This window comes from Sphaeramia orbicularis, chromosome 16 (genome assembly GCF_902148855.1).
Source record: "Sphaeramia orbicularis chromosome 16, fSphaOr1.1, whole genome shotgun sequence".
Lineage (NCBI taxonomy): Eukaryota > Metazoa > Chordata > Actinopteri > Kurtiformes > Apogonidae > Sphaeramia > Sphaeramia orbicularis.
In genome coordinates this window covers 8,327,607-8,341,391 of record NC_043972.1, presented here as the reverse complement: position 1 = coordinate 8,341,391, position 13,785 = coordinate 8,327,607, and the positions used below count along the sequence as shown (strand labels likewise).

The 13,785-nt window shown below is 37.4% G+C and overlaps 1 protein-coding gene across 1 annotated transcript; it reads left to right on the top strand.

The window, feature by feature from the left end:
- The first annotated feature begins 1,450 nt into the window (after positions 1 to 1,450).
- On the top strand, positions 1,451 to 11,471 carry dcstamp (dendrocyte expressed seven transmembrane protein). Its single transcript, XM_030157546.1, has 4 exons — positions 1,451 to 2,535; positions 3,947 to 4,282; positions 7,155 to 7,203; positions 11,362 to 11,471. Exons 1-4 carry the CDS (start codon positions 1,489 to 1,491, stop codon positions 11,469 to 11,471), a joined length of 1,542 nt encoding a protein of 513 aa, XP_030013406.1. The 5' UTR covers positions 1,451 to 1,488.
- Positions 11,472 to 13,785: the final 2,314 nt, after the last annotated feature.

Below are 13,785 nucleotides of genomic sequence, written 5' to 3'. Positions count from 1 at the left end.
TATGTGTAGGGTTAGGGCTAGGTGTAGGGTTAGGGTTAGGTGTAGGGTTAGGTTTAGGTGTAGGGTTAGGGTTAGATGTAGAGTTAGGGTTAGGTGTAGGGTTAGGTGTAGGGTTAGGTTTAGGTGTAGGGTTAGGGTTAGATGTAGAGTTAGGGTTAGGTGTAGGGTTAGGGTTAAGTTTAGGGTTAGGTTTAGGTTCAGGTGTAGGGTTAGGTTCAGGTGTAGGGTTAGGTTCAGGTGTAGGGTTAGGTTTGGGTTAGGGTTAGGTGTAGGGTTAGGTGTAAGTGTAGGGTTAGGTGTAGGGTTAGGGTTGGGTGTAGGGTTAGGGTTAGGTGTAGGGTTAGGTGTAGGTGTAGGGTTAGGTGTAGGTGTAGGGTTAGGGTTAGGTGTAGGGTTAGGGTTAGGTTTAGGGTTAGGTTCAGGTGTAGGGTTAGGTTCAGGTGTAGGGTTAGGTTAGGGTTAGGGTTAGGTGTAGGGTTAGGGTTAGGGTTAGGTGTAGGTGTAAGTGTAGGGTTAGGGTTAAGTGTAGGGTTAGGGTTAGGTGTAGGGTTAGGTTTAGGATTAGGTTTAGGGTTAGGTTTAGGGTTAGGTGTAGGGTTAGGGTTAAAGTTAGGGTTAGGGTTAGGTTCAGGTGTAGGGTTAGGGTTAGGTGTAGGGTTAGGTTCAGGTGTAGGGTTAGGGTTAGGTTCAGGTGTAGGGTTAGGGTTTGGTTTAGGTGTAGGGTTAGGGTTAGGTTCAGGTGTAGGGTTAGGGTTAGGTTCAGGTGTAGGGTTAGGGTTTGGTTTAGGTGTAGGGTTAGGGTTAGGGTTAGGTTCAGGTGTAGGGTTAGGGTTAGGTTCAGGTGTAGGGTTAGGGTTAGGGTTAGGGTTTGGTTTAGGTGTAGGGTTAGGGTTACGTTCAGGTGTAGGGTTAGGGTTAGGTTCAGGTGTAGGGTTAGGGTTAGGTTAGGGTTAGGGTTAAGGTTAGGGTTAGAAATTAATTGACACTCGATCAAATGGCGTTGAATAACACGCAAAACGGTGAAAATGCGTACATATAACACACCAAATGCCAAAAGAACTGATGTGACGTCCAGTGTGATTTCATTTCTGTCAGTTCAGTTTGCTCTCTGACAGACCACCGTACACACTGACACTGGGTGATACACTGGTTATAATTTGTTCAACATATAAGGATCTGTGCTGAATGAATGGATTTTTACATAAAAGCATAATTCAACACATCCAAATTTGGCCTCTGGCTGTTGTTGTTTCCTTCTGCTTTTGGTAGTGACCTAAAGGAGAGGATGAAGGAGTTCCTTTTTTAGCTGTACTTAAGGACTCTGCAAACCAAACCACATACATGTGAACAGAGTCATGCCTCGAACAGCAGGCTTAGATCCGTATATTCAGCATTCGAGAAGTTATTAAAGTGTATTTTTCTGCAGTAGCTCTTGGTTTAAGACCCCCTTTTTCCTTAAAATCATCAGTTTTTTTGATTTCCCAGAGGATGCTACTGTCATGGATTACTATAAAACAGAGCCTGGAGGACTTTGGATGTCTTGTTCTTGACGTTTTCACCACCGGGAAAAGGGATGGCGTTAAGAGAACCACCATCCTCCTCCTCAGCTGTAGTGTTTCTGGCCTCCTGCTCAGCTCCCTGCTCCTCCTCTACCTCCTCTACAGCCTGGACTACGAGGCGGCGGTGGCAGGAGGCATCACCGGCTGTGTTGGAACTCTATTAACCGTAGCTCTCTTCCAGTCAAAGAAGGTGAGGTGTTTAGGGACTCTGTTCGTCATCTCTATTTTCATGAAGAAGAGTCGGAATCTGCTCCTGACCGCAGGGACCAGCCTGGTGGTTCTCCGAAACATCCGCAACACCTTGGAGAACCTCACCGATCTGGTCAGGAGCATGATTTGCAACCTGAAGGCCAAGAAAGCAGCCATCAGCGCACCTTTTAGTAACTACGTCAAGATGCTTAAATGGCTCGGAGACGTTCTCAGAGGGGTGACGGACCTCGGGGTGGTCAACCTCGACTCCCAGCTCAAGATTTCCCCCAAAGTGGAGTCTGAAAAATTCCGGGAGAGACTGATCGAAGCAGAGCGGACGCTGAACGAGACGGTGACGTACGCCCAGGTGCTCATGAACACCGTCTCCTCAGTGATGGATAAGATGTTTCCCGCCGTCAGCTTCCTCCTCCTCATGATGTTCATAATACTGCAGGTCAGGAGATACTGCAACGATATGAAGTACAAAAACAGGTTCATCACCAGGAGATTCATCTGTTTGGATGAGAAGCTGAAGGCTGAAGGGAAACCTCATGTCCTGCCTCTGACAGTGGAGGAGGAGAAACTGTACCTCCATCTGCCCTCGGCTCGTCCAACTAGGCGAGAGGGAAAAGCCGCTGTGAAATTTGGCCTCCCTGTCATCTCCCATTTTATACTTTGGGTCATATTTATCACAGTGGACGCTTTATTGTATGTATTTGTTGATATTATAACAAGAAGGTTATCAGAGATGGAGCCATTTCACGTCCCCTTGTTAATGAGCATAAAGGTGAGGATGTCTGAGGAAGCCTTCTGGTTTGACTTTGTACTGATACACTGACCGGCCAAAAAAAACACATCACACATGTAATATGTCACTGCACCACCTTTGGTTTTGCTCAGACTGATGTCATGAAATTGTGTCGTATGTCAGGTTAGTTCTTATGGTATTTGGTGTGCTATATGTACGCATTTTCATCCTTTCGTGTGTTATTCAACCCCATTTGATCGCACGTCAATTTATTTCTAACCCTAATCCTAAACCTAAACTTAACCCTAACCCTAAACCTAACCCTAACCCTAGCCCTACACCTAACCCTAAACCTAACCCTAAACCTAAACCTAACCCTAACCCTAACCCTTAACCCTTAACCCTAAACCTAAACTTAACCCTAACCCTAATCCTAAATCTAACCCTAACCCTAACCCTTAACCCAAAACCTAAACTTAACCCTAACGCTAACCCTAACCCTAATCCTAAACCCAACCCTAACCCTATCCCTTAACCCAAACCCTAAATCTAACCCTAACCCAAATCTTAAACCTAAATCTAACCCTAACCCTAAACCTAAAATTAACCCTAAACCTAATCCTAACCCTAACCCTAATCCTAAATCTAACCCTAACCCTAAACCTAACCCTAACCCTAACCCTTAACCCTAAAACTAAATTTTACCCTAACCCTAAACCTAACCCTAATCCTAAATCTAACCCTAACGCTAACCCTAATCCTAAATCTAACCCTAACCTTAAATCTAACCCTAATCCTAAATTTAACCCTAACCCTAATCCTAAATTTAACCCTAACCCTAACCCTAATCCTAAATTTAACCCTAACCCTATTCCTAATCCTAAACCTAAATCTAACCCTAACCCTAAACCTAAACCTAACCCTAACCCTAACTGAAAGCAAATGCGTACAGATACCACACCAGTTAAAAGTGGCGCGTATATTTACATAATTAATGATACCACGTTGTTTTAATTACAGGCATTGTTGTGCAAGTTACATCCAAACTGTAATCCATTACAGATTACTTGTTACTGTTATTTAAAAGTAATTCCTCCTTCCTCTGAGGCAGATAATTTCTAAAGAAAAAAAAAAAATGTAGATCCGTTTGATCAAAAAGTAATGCAACTATGGATGGAAACAATATTATGAACCTTAATGTGACACTACATAAGCATTAGCATTTGACTTAAGAGTCTCGTTTCGGCCGACTCAATATGTAAAGTGTCATGAGATAATTTATGTTATGATTTGGCGCTATATAAATAAAATTTGATTGACTGATTATTTGATTGATTATGTGTCAAAAAAGATGCTATGGTGAATATCTCCAAAGGTGTTGCAGTGAAATATTCTTTTTTCTGGCGTTGTATTTTTGAGAGACTAAAACTCTAACATGTCTTTTTTCCAGGGGATTGCGTCTTTAATAGGTATACAAATCGCAGAGGAAAACCATCACAAAGACTTCTCCTATTCTGTGACTCTGTTTGAGGAGCAGTGTCTTCCTAAACCCAAGCTGCTTCTGTCCAGCTCCGTGGTTCCGTTAGCCGCCATCCTGTTCACGCTGCTCATCATGGCTGCGATGGCGTCCAAAGCGTCCCAGCTCAGACTGATGGTGTGTGAAAGGTTCTACACCACGGCTGCAGACGAGAGGGCGGAGTGTCTGCACGCTAAAATCCTCAGGAAAAGAAGAAAAAGGAGGAAGGAAGAAACCGGCGATAGCAGCCTAAGATCAGTTTTTTTAAAGGTTTGTTCTTTTTACAGTCTCCTGTTCATGAACTCCTATAGACCTAGAACTACAGTCCCGTGCAAAAGTCCCAGTCCAACTAAAGTAAAGTTCTGACGTCCACACATATGCATTTGTCAGTCTGTGTATTTAGACCCAATCTGATATGTGTGAAGCAAGGTTATAATAGTTTTGGATTTTTAATTATAGTTTAGTTTTAATTAGTTTTGACTTTTTTTTCTCTTATTCAGTTAGTTTTAATTAGTTTTTAGAGCAGGTTTGTTAGTTTTTATTAGTTATCGTTTTTTTCTGAATGCTTAGTTTTAGTTTAGTTTAGTTTTAGTATTAGTTTTAGTTATTTCATATATTTTATCTTCCTCATCATCCTATTCAAAGAAATTAGTGAGGCGTGGATATGGGCTACCCTGGACACTTTATTTGGGGGTCGGGTTATGGCGGCTCATGGACTGAGCAGAGACACAATGTACCGTACAATGTATAAATTCCCTATAGCAGGTTGAGGTGGGGTGCAATCCATACACAACGTCACTTACATGAAACAATGCGAAGATGTGCAAAGCATGACAGAAGATGCACAATGCAGCCAGCAGTTAAAGCAGATAGAAACATATATAAACCAGCTAACCAGCAGTTAAAGCAGACAGAAACATATATAAACCACTTATAAACATATATAACCCAGTTCCTCATCAGTAAACCACACCTTAGCAGATATCTCATCTCTTAATCATCTCCAGTTCCATTATTAGCCAACTTTGCTTCAGTTCAGTTCAGCTAGCTGTTGCTAGTAACATCAAACGTTTTTTAACATTCTAACAGGTTCCATACCTCTGTAATTGGATTAGTTTTGATCCTCCTCTTTTCTCCTCTTCTAAACTGTGCAGTTCAGGGCTTGGAAGGCCTTTTCATGGTGATAAACTGTCCAGTTTTAACCTGGATGCTAGTCCTGTTTGACTCTGTACTTTAGCTCTGCTCTGTCTCTGTCACTCACGCGCACACACACGGTACGCCAAAAAAAAAAAAAAAGAAAAAAAAAAAAAAAAACCCGACCCATGTATCACTCCAGTAAACCCCAGACAGGACTGTGCTGCTGTGTCCCAGCTTTAGTCTGTATGTTCCAGGTACAGTGGGGACCAGAAGACGACTGGAAACCACCAGTGAGCACACATGACAGACTGTGAAGTGTCGTATGGTGTCACCAGCTCAAACTGCTGGAGCGAAATAAATTAATTTCATATCAATCCGACATTGACAGAAACGAAAACGAAGGGAATTGTATCCATAATTTTTATACGTTTTAGTTAGTTTTGTAAGCTCACAATACAGTTTCAGTTAGTTATCGTTTTTTTTTCTTTTAATTAGAGTTTTTATTTATTTCAGTTAACGAAAATGTTTTTTCAATTTTAGTTTTCGTCATTTCGTTCGTTTTCGTTAACGATAATAACCTTGGTGTGAAGTATGAACAGCAGGAAAAACTGAAGTTTCAGGGAAAAACAGCTTCTATAAATGCACTTATCGTCTTTAACCCTTTCATGCATAGTGGTCACTACAGTAGACAGTTATTCTACAGCTGCTCTCTTACATACAGGGTGGGGAAGCAAAATTTACAATATTTTGAGGCAGGGATTGAAAGACAGTGTATGACCAATTAGTTTATTGAAAGTCATGAGAATTTATTTGCCACAAGAAAATGTACGTAATAGAAAATGTTTTTATTCTATGTGTCCTCCTTCTTTCTCAATAACTGCGCTCACACGCTTCCTGAAACTTGCGCAAGTGTTCCTCAAATATTCGGGTGACAACTTCTCCCATTCTTCTTTAATAGTATCTTCCAGACTTTCTGGTAATAGTTTTGCTCATAGTCATTCTCTTCTTTACATTATAAACAGTCTTTATGGACACTCCAACTATTTTTGAAATCTCCTTTGGTGTGACGAGTGCATTCAGCAAATCACACACTCTTTGACGTTTGCTTTCCTGATTACTCATATGGGCAAAAGTTTCTGAAAAGGTATGGATAATAGTGTTAGGTATGATTATGACATCAATATATGTTTGGTTTCAAAACAATTGACGTAGTGCCTGCTGAGAAAAAACAACTAAATGTTCATTGTAAATTTTGCTTCCCCACCCTGTATTCATGGGTTTTGTTGTTTTAGTTCCATATCAGCCAACACAGTGGATGCTTAAATGCATCATCCCATACATTGTAATTCATACTACTACTGACACTTTGCTGTTCTAGATAAACTTGATCTGCAGGAGCATGTTTGACAGTAAATCAATTCCTTGTTATAATTATGAGACTGTAAATAACAGGTTTTTTAAACAAAAAGTTTTGTTTGTTTTTTTTGCATATTATCTCTATAATATAAATTAGTAATAACTTATATTAGAGTATGTTAAAATGTGACAAAACATCAGATTAGCAGCATTTTTAAATATTTCATTCATAGTTTTCACACAGTATATCAGTAAATATATGATTATTTGCTTCAAAAATTAAACACATGGTGTCCAGCTGAGTGGATATTTTTGTAATTCCATGAAAAATTGGTTCATAAAAAAATTCAATCGCAGTGTTTTTTTCATGCCTTAAGAGGAATAAAAACACACACACAAAAAAAATCTTGATTTATGCATGAAAGGGTTAAACCTTTTCCTCAGACAATATAGAATTAACTGAACCTAAAAACAAACATCATTAGGGTTTTACTGGTCAGACAATGTTGTGAAGATGATGGTGTGTCCATCTTCATTACAGAATTAATTTTAATAGGATTAACGGTTCAGAAGTTACTTAACATTTTCAATCACTAAATGTTGTTGGTCAAAGCTGAAATTTAATATTTTTCTTATTTTCTCTCATCAGCCTCATTTCTGGTGTCCACTTCTCTTCAGACTCAAAGAGGATCCGAAAAGTAAAGTTATTTTTTCTGCTGCATGACATTTTTTTCAATGTCATTTTTATTTTGTTATTTTTCCTTTTGTTTTTCCTTTGTTTCCTTTTTAATTTTTTTTTTAATTTCAAATTAAGTCATTTATTTTAAATTTTTTATTTATTTTTTTGTTTTATTTAGTTTTTTTGTATTTGGAATTGTATTCTTTTTTCATGTTTTATTATATTTTTTTAATTTAATTTAAAATTTTTCATTTTTGTATTTTTTTATTTTAACCCTCTCATGCATGAATTATGATATTCTTACCCAATATGTTTTTCCTGAGTGTTTTTATTCCTTTTTTGGGAAGAAAAAAACAATGCAATTGAGTTTTTTTTTTTGTTAAGAAGCTAGAAAAATGGCCACTCCATGTATTTAATTTTTGAAGCAAAGAAACATGTATTTGAAACCTAATACCAGAAAGTGATATGGAAAACTATGCAATAAAAACATTTTTAATGCTGCTAATCAGATGTTTTCTCACAATTTAACACACTCTAATACTAGTTATTATTCATTTCATGGAGATAATACATTAAAAAAAAAAAAAAAAAAAAAAAAAAAACTTACAATCTAACAATTAGCAATTGATTTACAGTAAAAAAAACAAAACAAAAAAAACCCACAAAAACAAAACATGTCACTGCAGGTTTATCAAGAACAGCAAAGTTACAGTAATGGTATGAATGTCAGTGTATGGGATGATGCATACGCGTCCACTGTGTTGGCTGAGATGCAAATAAACCAACAAAACTCATGAATATACAAGAGAACAGCTGTAGAATAACTGTCCACTGTAGTGACCACTGTGCATGAAAGGCTTAATAACATTTTTTATTTTAATTTTAATTTATTCTATTTTTTAATTTTTTAAAAAATTATTTTTAATTCTAACAAGCTCTATACTTTTGTTAATTTAATAAACTGTAATTTTTTAAATTATATTTTCTTGTCTCATTTTTGTAGTTTTTGTAATTTTATATTTGCTCTGTTCTTATTTCTGTAGCACTGCTGTTTGTAATTTTTGCTCATAATGACAGTAATGACTTTTCTATTCTATTCTATTCTATTCTATTCTATTCTATTCTATTCTATTCTATTCTGTTCTATTCTATTCTATTGTTTTTTATATAATGTACTGAATATTTTTAACCATAATAAATCTGTGCTGCTCAAAGGTTACCTCCTGTTCCATGTGTGCGGTCCTCCACCTGCAGCGCTCTGCTATGCATCAGCCTGTCATGGTGGTTATTTCACATTACATAACGTCCCACCCAGCCAATTACTAGTGATGGTAACCATGAGGAAACACTTAATCTGACCATTGAGGGGACATAAATGAAAGGCTCAATGCATTGTCCATGAAAACCCAGAGTCTGGGAACTTCATTTCACCTGCACAAGGCATTACATACATATTACATCATATTGTTACATAACAGAGTGTGTGATGAACCCATCTAGAACTGATCGAATCATCAAGAAATCAGGACATGTATTTGCGTTGTAACATTATAATGTCAGCAAAATAAACATATAGTAGGAATAAACAAATCAAGAGGCTGAATCCCATATAATTCATCTTCGAGTGTCATTAGTGTCTATATTTACACTGTACCTTTTATCTGATATGCACTGTGTATGTATTAATAAGCTATTTCCCATTACAGAAACAGTATTTATAGGATACAAAGCATCAGTTATGTCCGGGTGTGATGCTACTCAGCCGACAATAACAACACGTACAGTACATTTGCTTATATAATCCCAGACACATGTATTAGACGTGTGCATCGCTGTTATCTTTCAATTACAATCTGTCACAACATCCTTCAGGTGTAACTGTGTGGATGTGACATGAGGACGGTCACAGTCTGAGTTCTATGTACACGGTGTACGCTGAGGAATCTGCAGCACAGATACTATACGCACTAATGCAGTGGTTTCCAACCTCACTACGGAGCCTCTGAACATCCAAATGGGTCATATCTGATGGCCATGAGAAAATGATAAACTGTATTTTACACCAATTATTTACATGTATTGATAGGATTAGTAGGGCGACACGGTGGTGCAGTGGTTAGCACTCGTGCCTCACAGCAAGAAGGTCCTGGGTTCGATTCCAACACCAGTCGGGTGGGACCTTTCTGTGTGGAGTTTGCATGTTCTCCCTGTGTCTGCATGGGTTCTCTCCGGGTACTCCGGCTTCCTCCCACCATCCAAAGACATGCACTAATAGGTTAACTGGTTAATCTAAATTGCCCATAGGTGTGAATGTCAGAGTGATTGTTTGTCTCTCTATGTTCAGCCCTGTGATGAACTGGCGACTTGTCCAGGGTGTACCCCGCCTTCGCCCCTATGTAGCTGGGATAGGCTCCAAGTGACCCCCGTGACCCTAGTGAGGATAAAGCGGGTTCAGAAAATGAATGAATGAATGATAGGATTAGTGGATCAGAAGTTTTTAAACCAGTGGTTCCCAACCTTTTTTGGCTCATGACCCCATTTGAACATCACAAATTCCTGGCAACCCCAGACATTCAAAATGGAGACTTTTTCTTTGCTAAAATTAATTTGTTTTTAATCATGTAATAGTTTGCTATAATATGTTGCAAATAAGTGTTAATTTTAGGCGACATTTAGTCTATATAATGTATATTATTATGGACGGAGGCAGTAATTCCAGATGTACAGTAGATTACTGCACAAAGTGAGAATTTGATTTTCCTTGGTCAGGATATGTACAGTCAGTCCAGCTTGGATTTACAGGGAGGACAATTAATACTGAACAAACAAGAACTCAAACTATGAATTATGAAAGAGCTGCAGCATCTGAAACTGACCACAACGAACATTTGACAGATAAACAGAACCACAGTGCTGCAGTTTCAGACTCACAGTTTGTCATGTCTTTTATGTATTGTGATTGTCTCTCAAATCACCAAATTTTTTTTATTAGTAATTTTATTTTTTATCAATTACTAGAAATTTCAGGCGACCCCATTTGAATTCCAGGCGACCCCCCATTGGGGTCCCGACCCCAAGGTTGAAAAACACTGGATTAAACCTTATAGATAAGTAGATGACCTTGCACCTTTGTACAGTGGGTGTATGATTTACTTTTCTTTTTGAAGTTGGAAAAGGTTAAGTTTTCTGTTCATGGGCAAATTAATTTGTTTTATTTGTCAGAAGCGTCACAATGACGTTGCTGTGACGTGTCTTACAGGCTGCTCAGGAGGGTTGGCCAGACGTCACAGCAACATCACTGTGACGCTTCAGACAAAGGCTACAGCAAGAAGCTGAAACTAGTAAAGCAGGTAAACAAACAACTATCCCTGTCTTGATAAATGAATTATCTACAATAATTATGTGTGGAAGACAGTATGAAATTTTACCAGACTTTAGTTTAATAGGGTTGTAAATAGCATTACTGTACAACACAACAGATAAATTCATAAAATCAAACCTAAACTGATGGAAATTTTACATGTTCCCCTTTAGTCACAGCTGTGGGTTTGTGCATCTTGTTTATGAGGCACTGCGAAGAAAAAAAATAAGTCTGGAGAAACTCCTGTGATGGAAAATTGTAAAACAAAACAAAAAAACAAGCAACAAACCCCCCCCCCCCACACACACACACACACACACACACACATAAAAAACCCACTATTACATTTTTGACATTACAACTAGAGATTTGTTATTTTTCCTCCAAAGTTAAGGTGAATATTTAACATTTACACCACTTGTACTATCATCACATTTTTGAAGTTGTCATAGTAATTCTTAAGTGTTTGATTTAGCAGCAGTAAAGTCATTGAGCAGCGCAGAAGTAAGTGGTGCTGCTGTTTGGTCCGGTATTAAGATAACTTAAAACGTTTTATACTTCTTCCTACTCCTTTTCGACCCTGCAAAATTCAGACTTGCACATACCTGATAATAGATTCTGTTCATTGAAATGTTATTTTGTTTTTGTCTTATTTTGCTTGGTTTTGTTTAATTTTGTTTCTTTGCATTTTCTAAATAAATAAATAAAATAAATAAAAACCATTACTGGAAAGTGGAATATTGGTTTTTCTTTCATTTTTGCTCCAGTTCCTGTTTTGCATCCATGTGTTTCTCGGTCTCATTACCCTCCCTGCAGATTTAAATCCATTAAAAGCTTCTCATCTGCACATACCGATACCATTACACACCATGCCTTCCACCGTCAGCGACAAGAGGAAGGAAGTGGTTCAGCTCAAGCATGAGTAGGCCTTCTGTGACTCACACGCCGCCACTGACCCGTGTGGCAACCTGATAAGCTCACATTATGTCTCAACTGGCCCCGTGGCAATAATACCACGCCAGCACGCCAGCCCAATAGGAAGCTGTCACATGATGTTCGGTGACAACCACGGACCTTTTTACCACGGGAAGGAATGAGTATTGTCCATACATGGGCATAGATGCAGCGAATATGATAAGTGCAATCCTGCTGAATATGCAAATACAGAGTCAATCTGGGTCAACGAAGTAAATCTAAATACTTTCACGCATGCCAGTGCATCTTAATGAATATTTTATCCAAGGATGTTTGGGTGATAAAACAGCAGTCGTGTTACTACGGGTAATAAACATTTGGGTCTTTCCATGAAACTGGGATTATTTTAGTAGCTGGCTTTTTAGCTTCAGTTTTTTAGATCCAATAATAAAAGAGAAATTTAGACATATTTCCCCCAAGAAATGTAATAATAATGGGTATGTATGTGTATGTGAGGATGATAAGTGAGGTTAATTACTCATAGGAGATCTAAGGGACTTGATTTTTCATATATTATGCCAGGGGTATCAAACTCATTTTGGTTCAGGGACCATATTTAGCCCAATTTGATCTCAAGCGGGCCAGACCAGTAAAATAATGACTGAATAACCTATAAATAATGACAAATCCAAGTTTTTCTTTTTGTTTTAGGACAAAAAAAAAAAAAACAATTAAATTCTGAAAATATTTACATTTTGCAAAAAAGATGTGAATAACCTGAAAAAAACAGACATTTTATTTGAAAAATTAGTGCAATTTTAAGAATATTATGCCTTGACTTCTTATTTATACATGTACATTACACACAGTGTAACATAAACATTTGGTAACAGTTAAAATTAAGATTCTGGTCTAAAATTTGAATAATTTCTACAATATTACATCTGTTATTATTAACACAGCTGCAGATCACAGTGGATCCATAAATGCACCAAACATTTAGTAACAGGCAGAATATTGTTCAAATTGCACATTTCAGATTGTTCATCTTTGTTTTTATTTATGTATTTATTTGCATTTTATTGTGAAAGAATAGTTTTGTAAATGTAAATATTTTCACATTGTAATGTTATTTTTTTCACTTAAATTTTTTCCACGTAATTTTTCACAAAGAAAATTTGTAGTTGTCATTAATTATGGGTTATTGTGTTGTTATTTTTACTGTAGATCACATTGGTCTGTATGTGGAACCTGAACCAAAATGATTTGCACAACCTTGACTGTTCAGGTTCATTTTTGCACTTTCATCCCACGGGCCGGAACGGAACCTTTGGTGGGCCAGATTTGGCCCCCGGGCCGCATGTTTGACACATGTGTATTATGCTGATAGGAAGCTAAAGGATAGACTATTGAGTGGAGAAGGGGTGGGATTTAATATGTTATACTTCCTCCCACTCCTTTTCGAATGTGCATATGTAGTCATACTTTGCTTTCATGTACATGTATGAGGTTTTTTTTTTTTTTTCCATGATTTCTCAGTATCTGTTTCATTTCTAAGGACTAAGTAAGACTATTTTGTTTTGTTGCATATTCAAAATAAACTAAACTAAAAAAAAATTTAAATAATAATAATGATAAGTAATAAGTAAAAGTAATAATAATAAAAAAAAAAGTAGTAAGGAGTAAGAATAATAATGATGACCTCAGATACATGCAACAAAAATGATACTCTTGCTCTGAGCCATCCCAAAATTAATGAATTATTGATATTGGGGCCAAAAATCCTGTGTCAGTGCATTTTATCTTGAAAACATTGTTTGAAATGATTTTATATGTGCTAAATGTGACAATCCTAGTGGTTTTTCTAATCCAGACACGTGGGTTTTTCATGAATCTCAGTCTCATTCCCGGTTTCGTGTATAACCCATCGTGTCCACTTGTGTTACATGCAGAACCTGCCCATTTAAACACAAATAAATCGCGAGTGATTTTGCAACAGCGGTCATTTTTGTGAAACACTGCCTTGCATTTTTACTTTGATTCCTAAAATGTACCTGTGAGAGAATAAAAAGATATTCAAAAAAATAGTAGCATATAATTTTCGTGTCCTTATTATAGTGTTACATGCAGATTTTCGTTTGTGCACGTCAAATAAAACTGTGTTATATCTGAGAATATTGTCATTTTTATCTCAGTAAATATTTATTTTTTAAAATAGACCCAAAGTGCTTCCAAACTTGCTTCATAACATCAGTCTACATCTGGTTTGAATTTTTAGCCCCCATGTCCTGTTTTTAGGGACCAGTTTCATAGATGCACCCATTT

Excerpts from the sequence above, each read along its gene's own strand:
- dcstamp (XM_030157546.1), top strand. The coding sequence starts at position 1,489 with ATGCTACTGTCATGGATTACTATAAAACAGAGCCTGGAGGACTTTGGA. Across the intron at positions 2,536-3,946 it reads CCTTGTTAATGAGCATAAAG|GGGATTGCGTCTTTAATAGG; the intron begins GTGAGGATGTCT and ends TCTTTTTTCCAG. Across the intron at positions 4,283-7,154 it reads TAAGATCAGTTTTTTTAAAG|CCTCATTTCTGGTGTCCACT; the intron begins GTTTGTTCTTTT and ends TTCTCTCATCAG.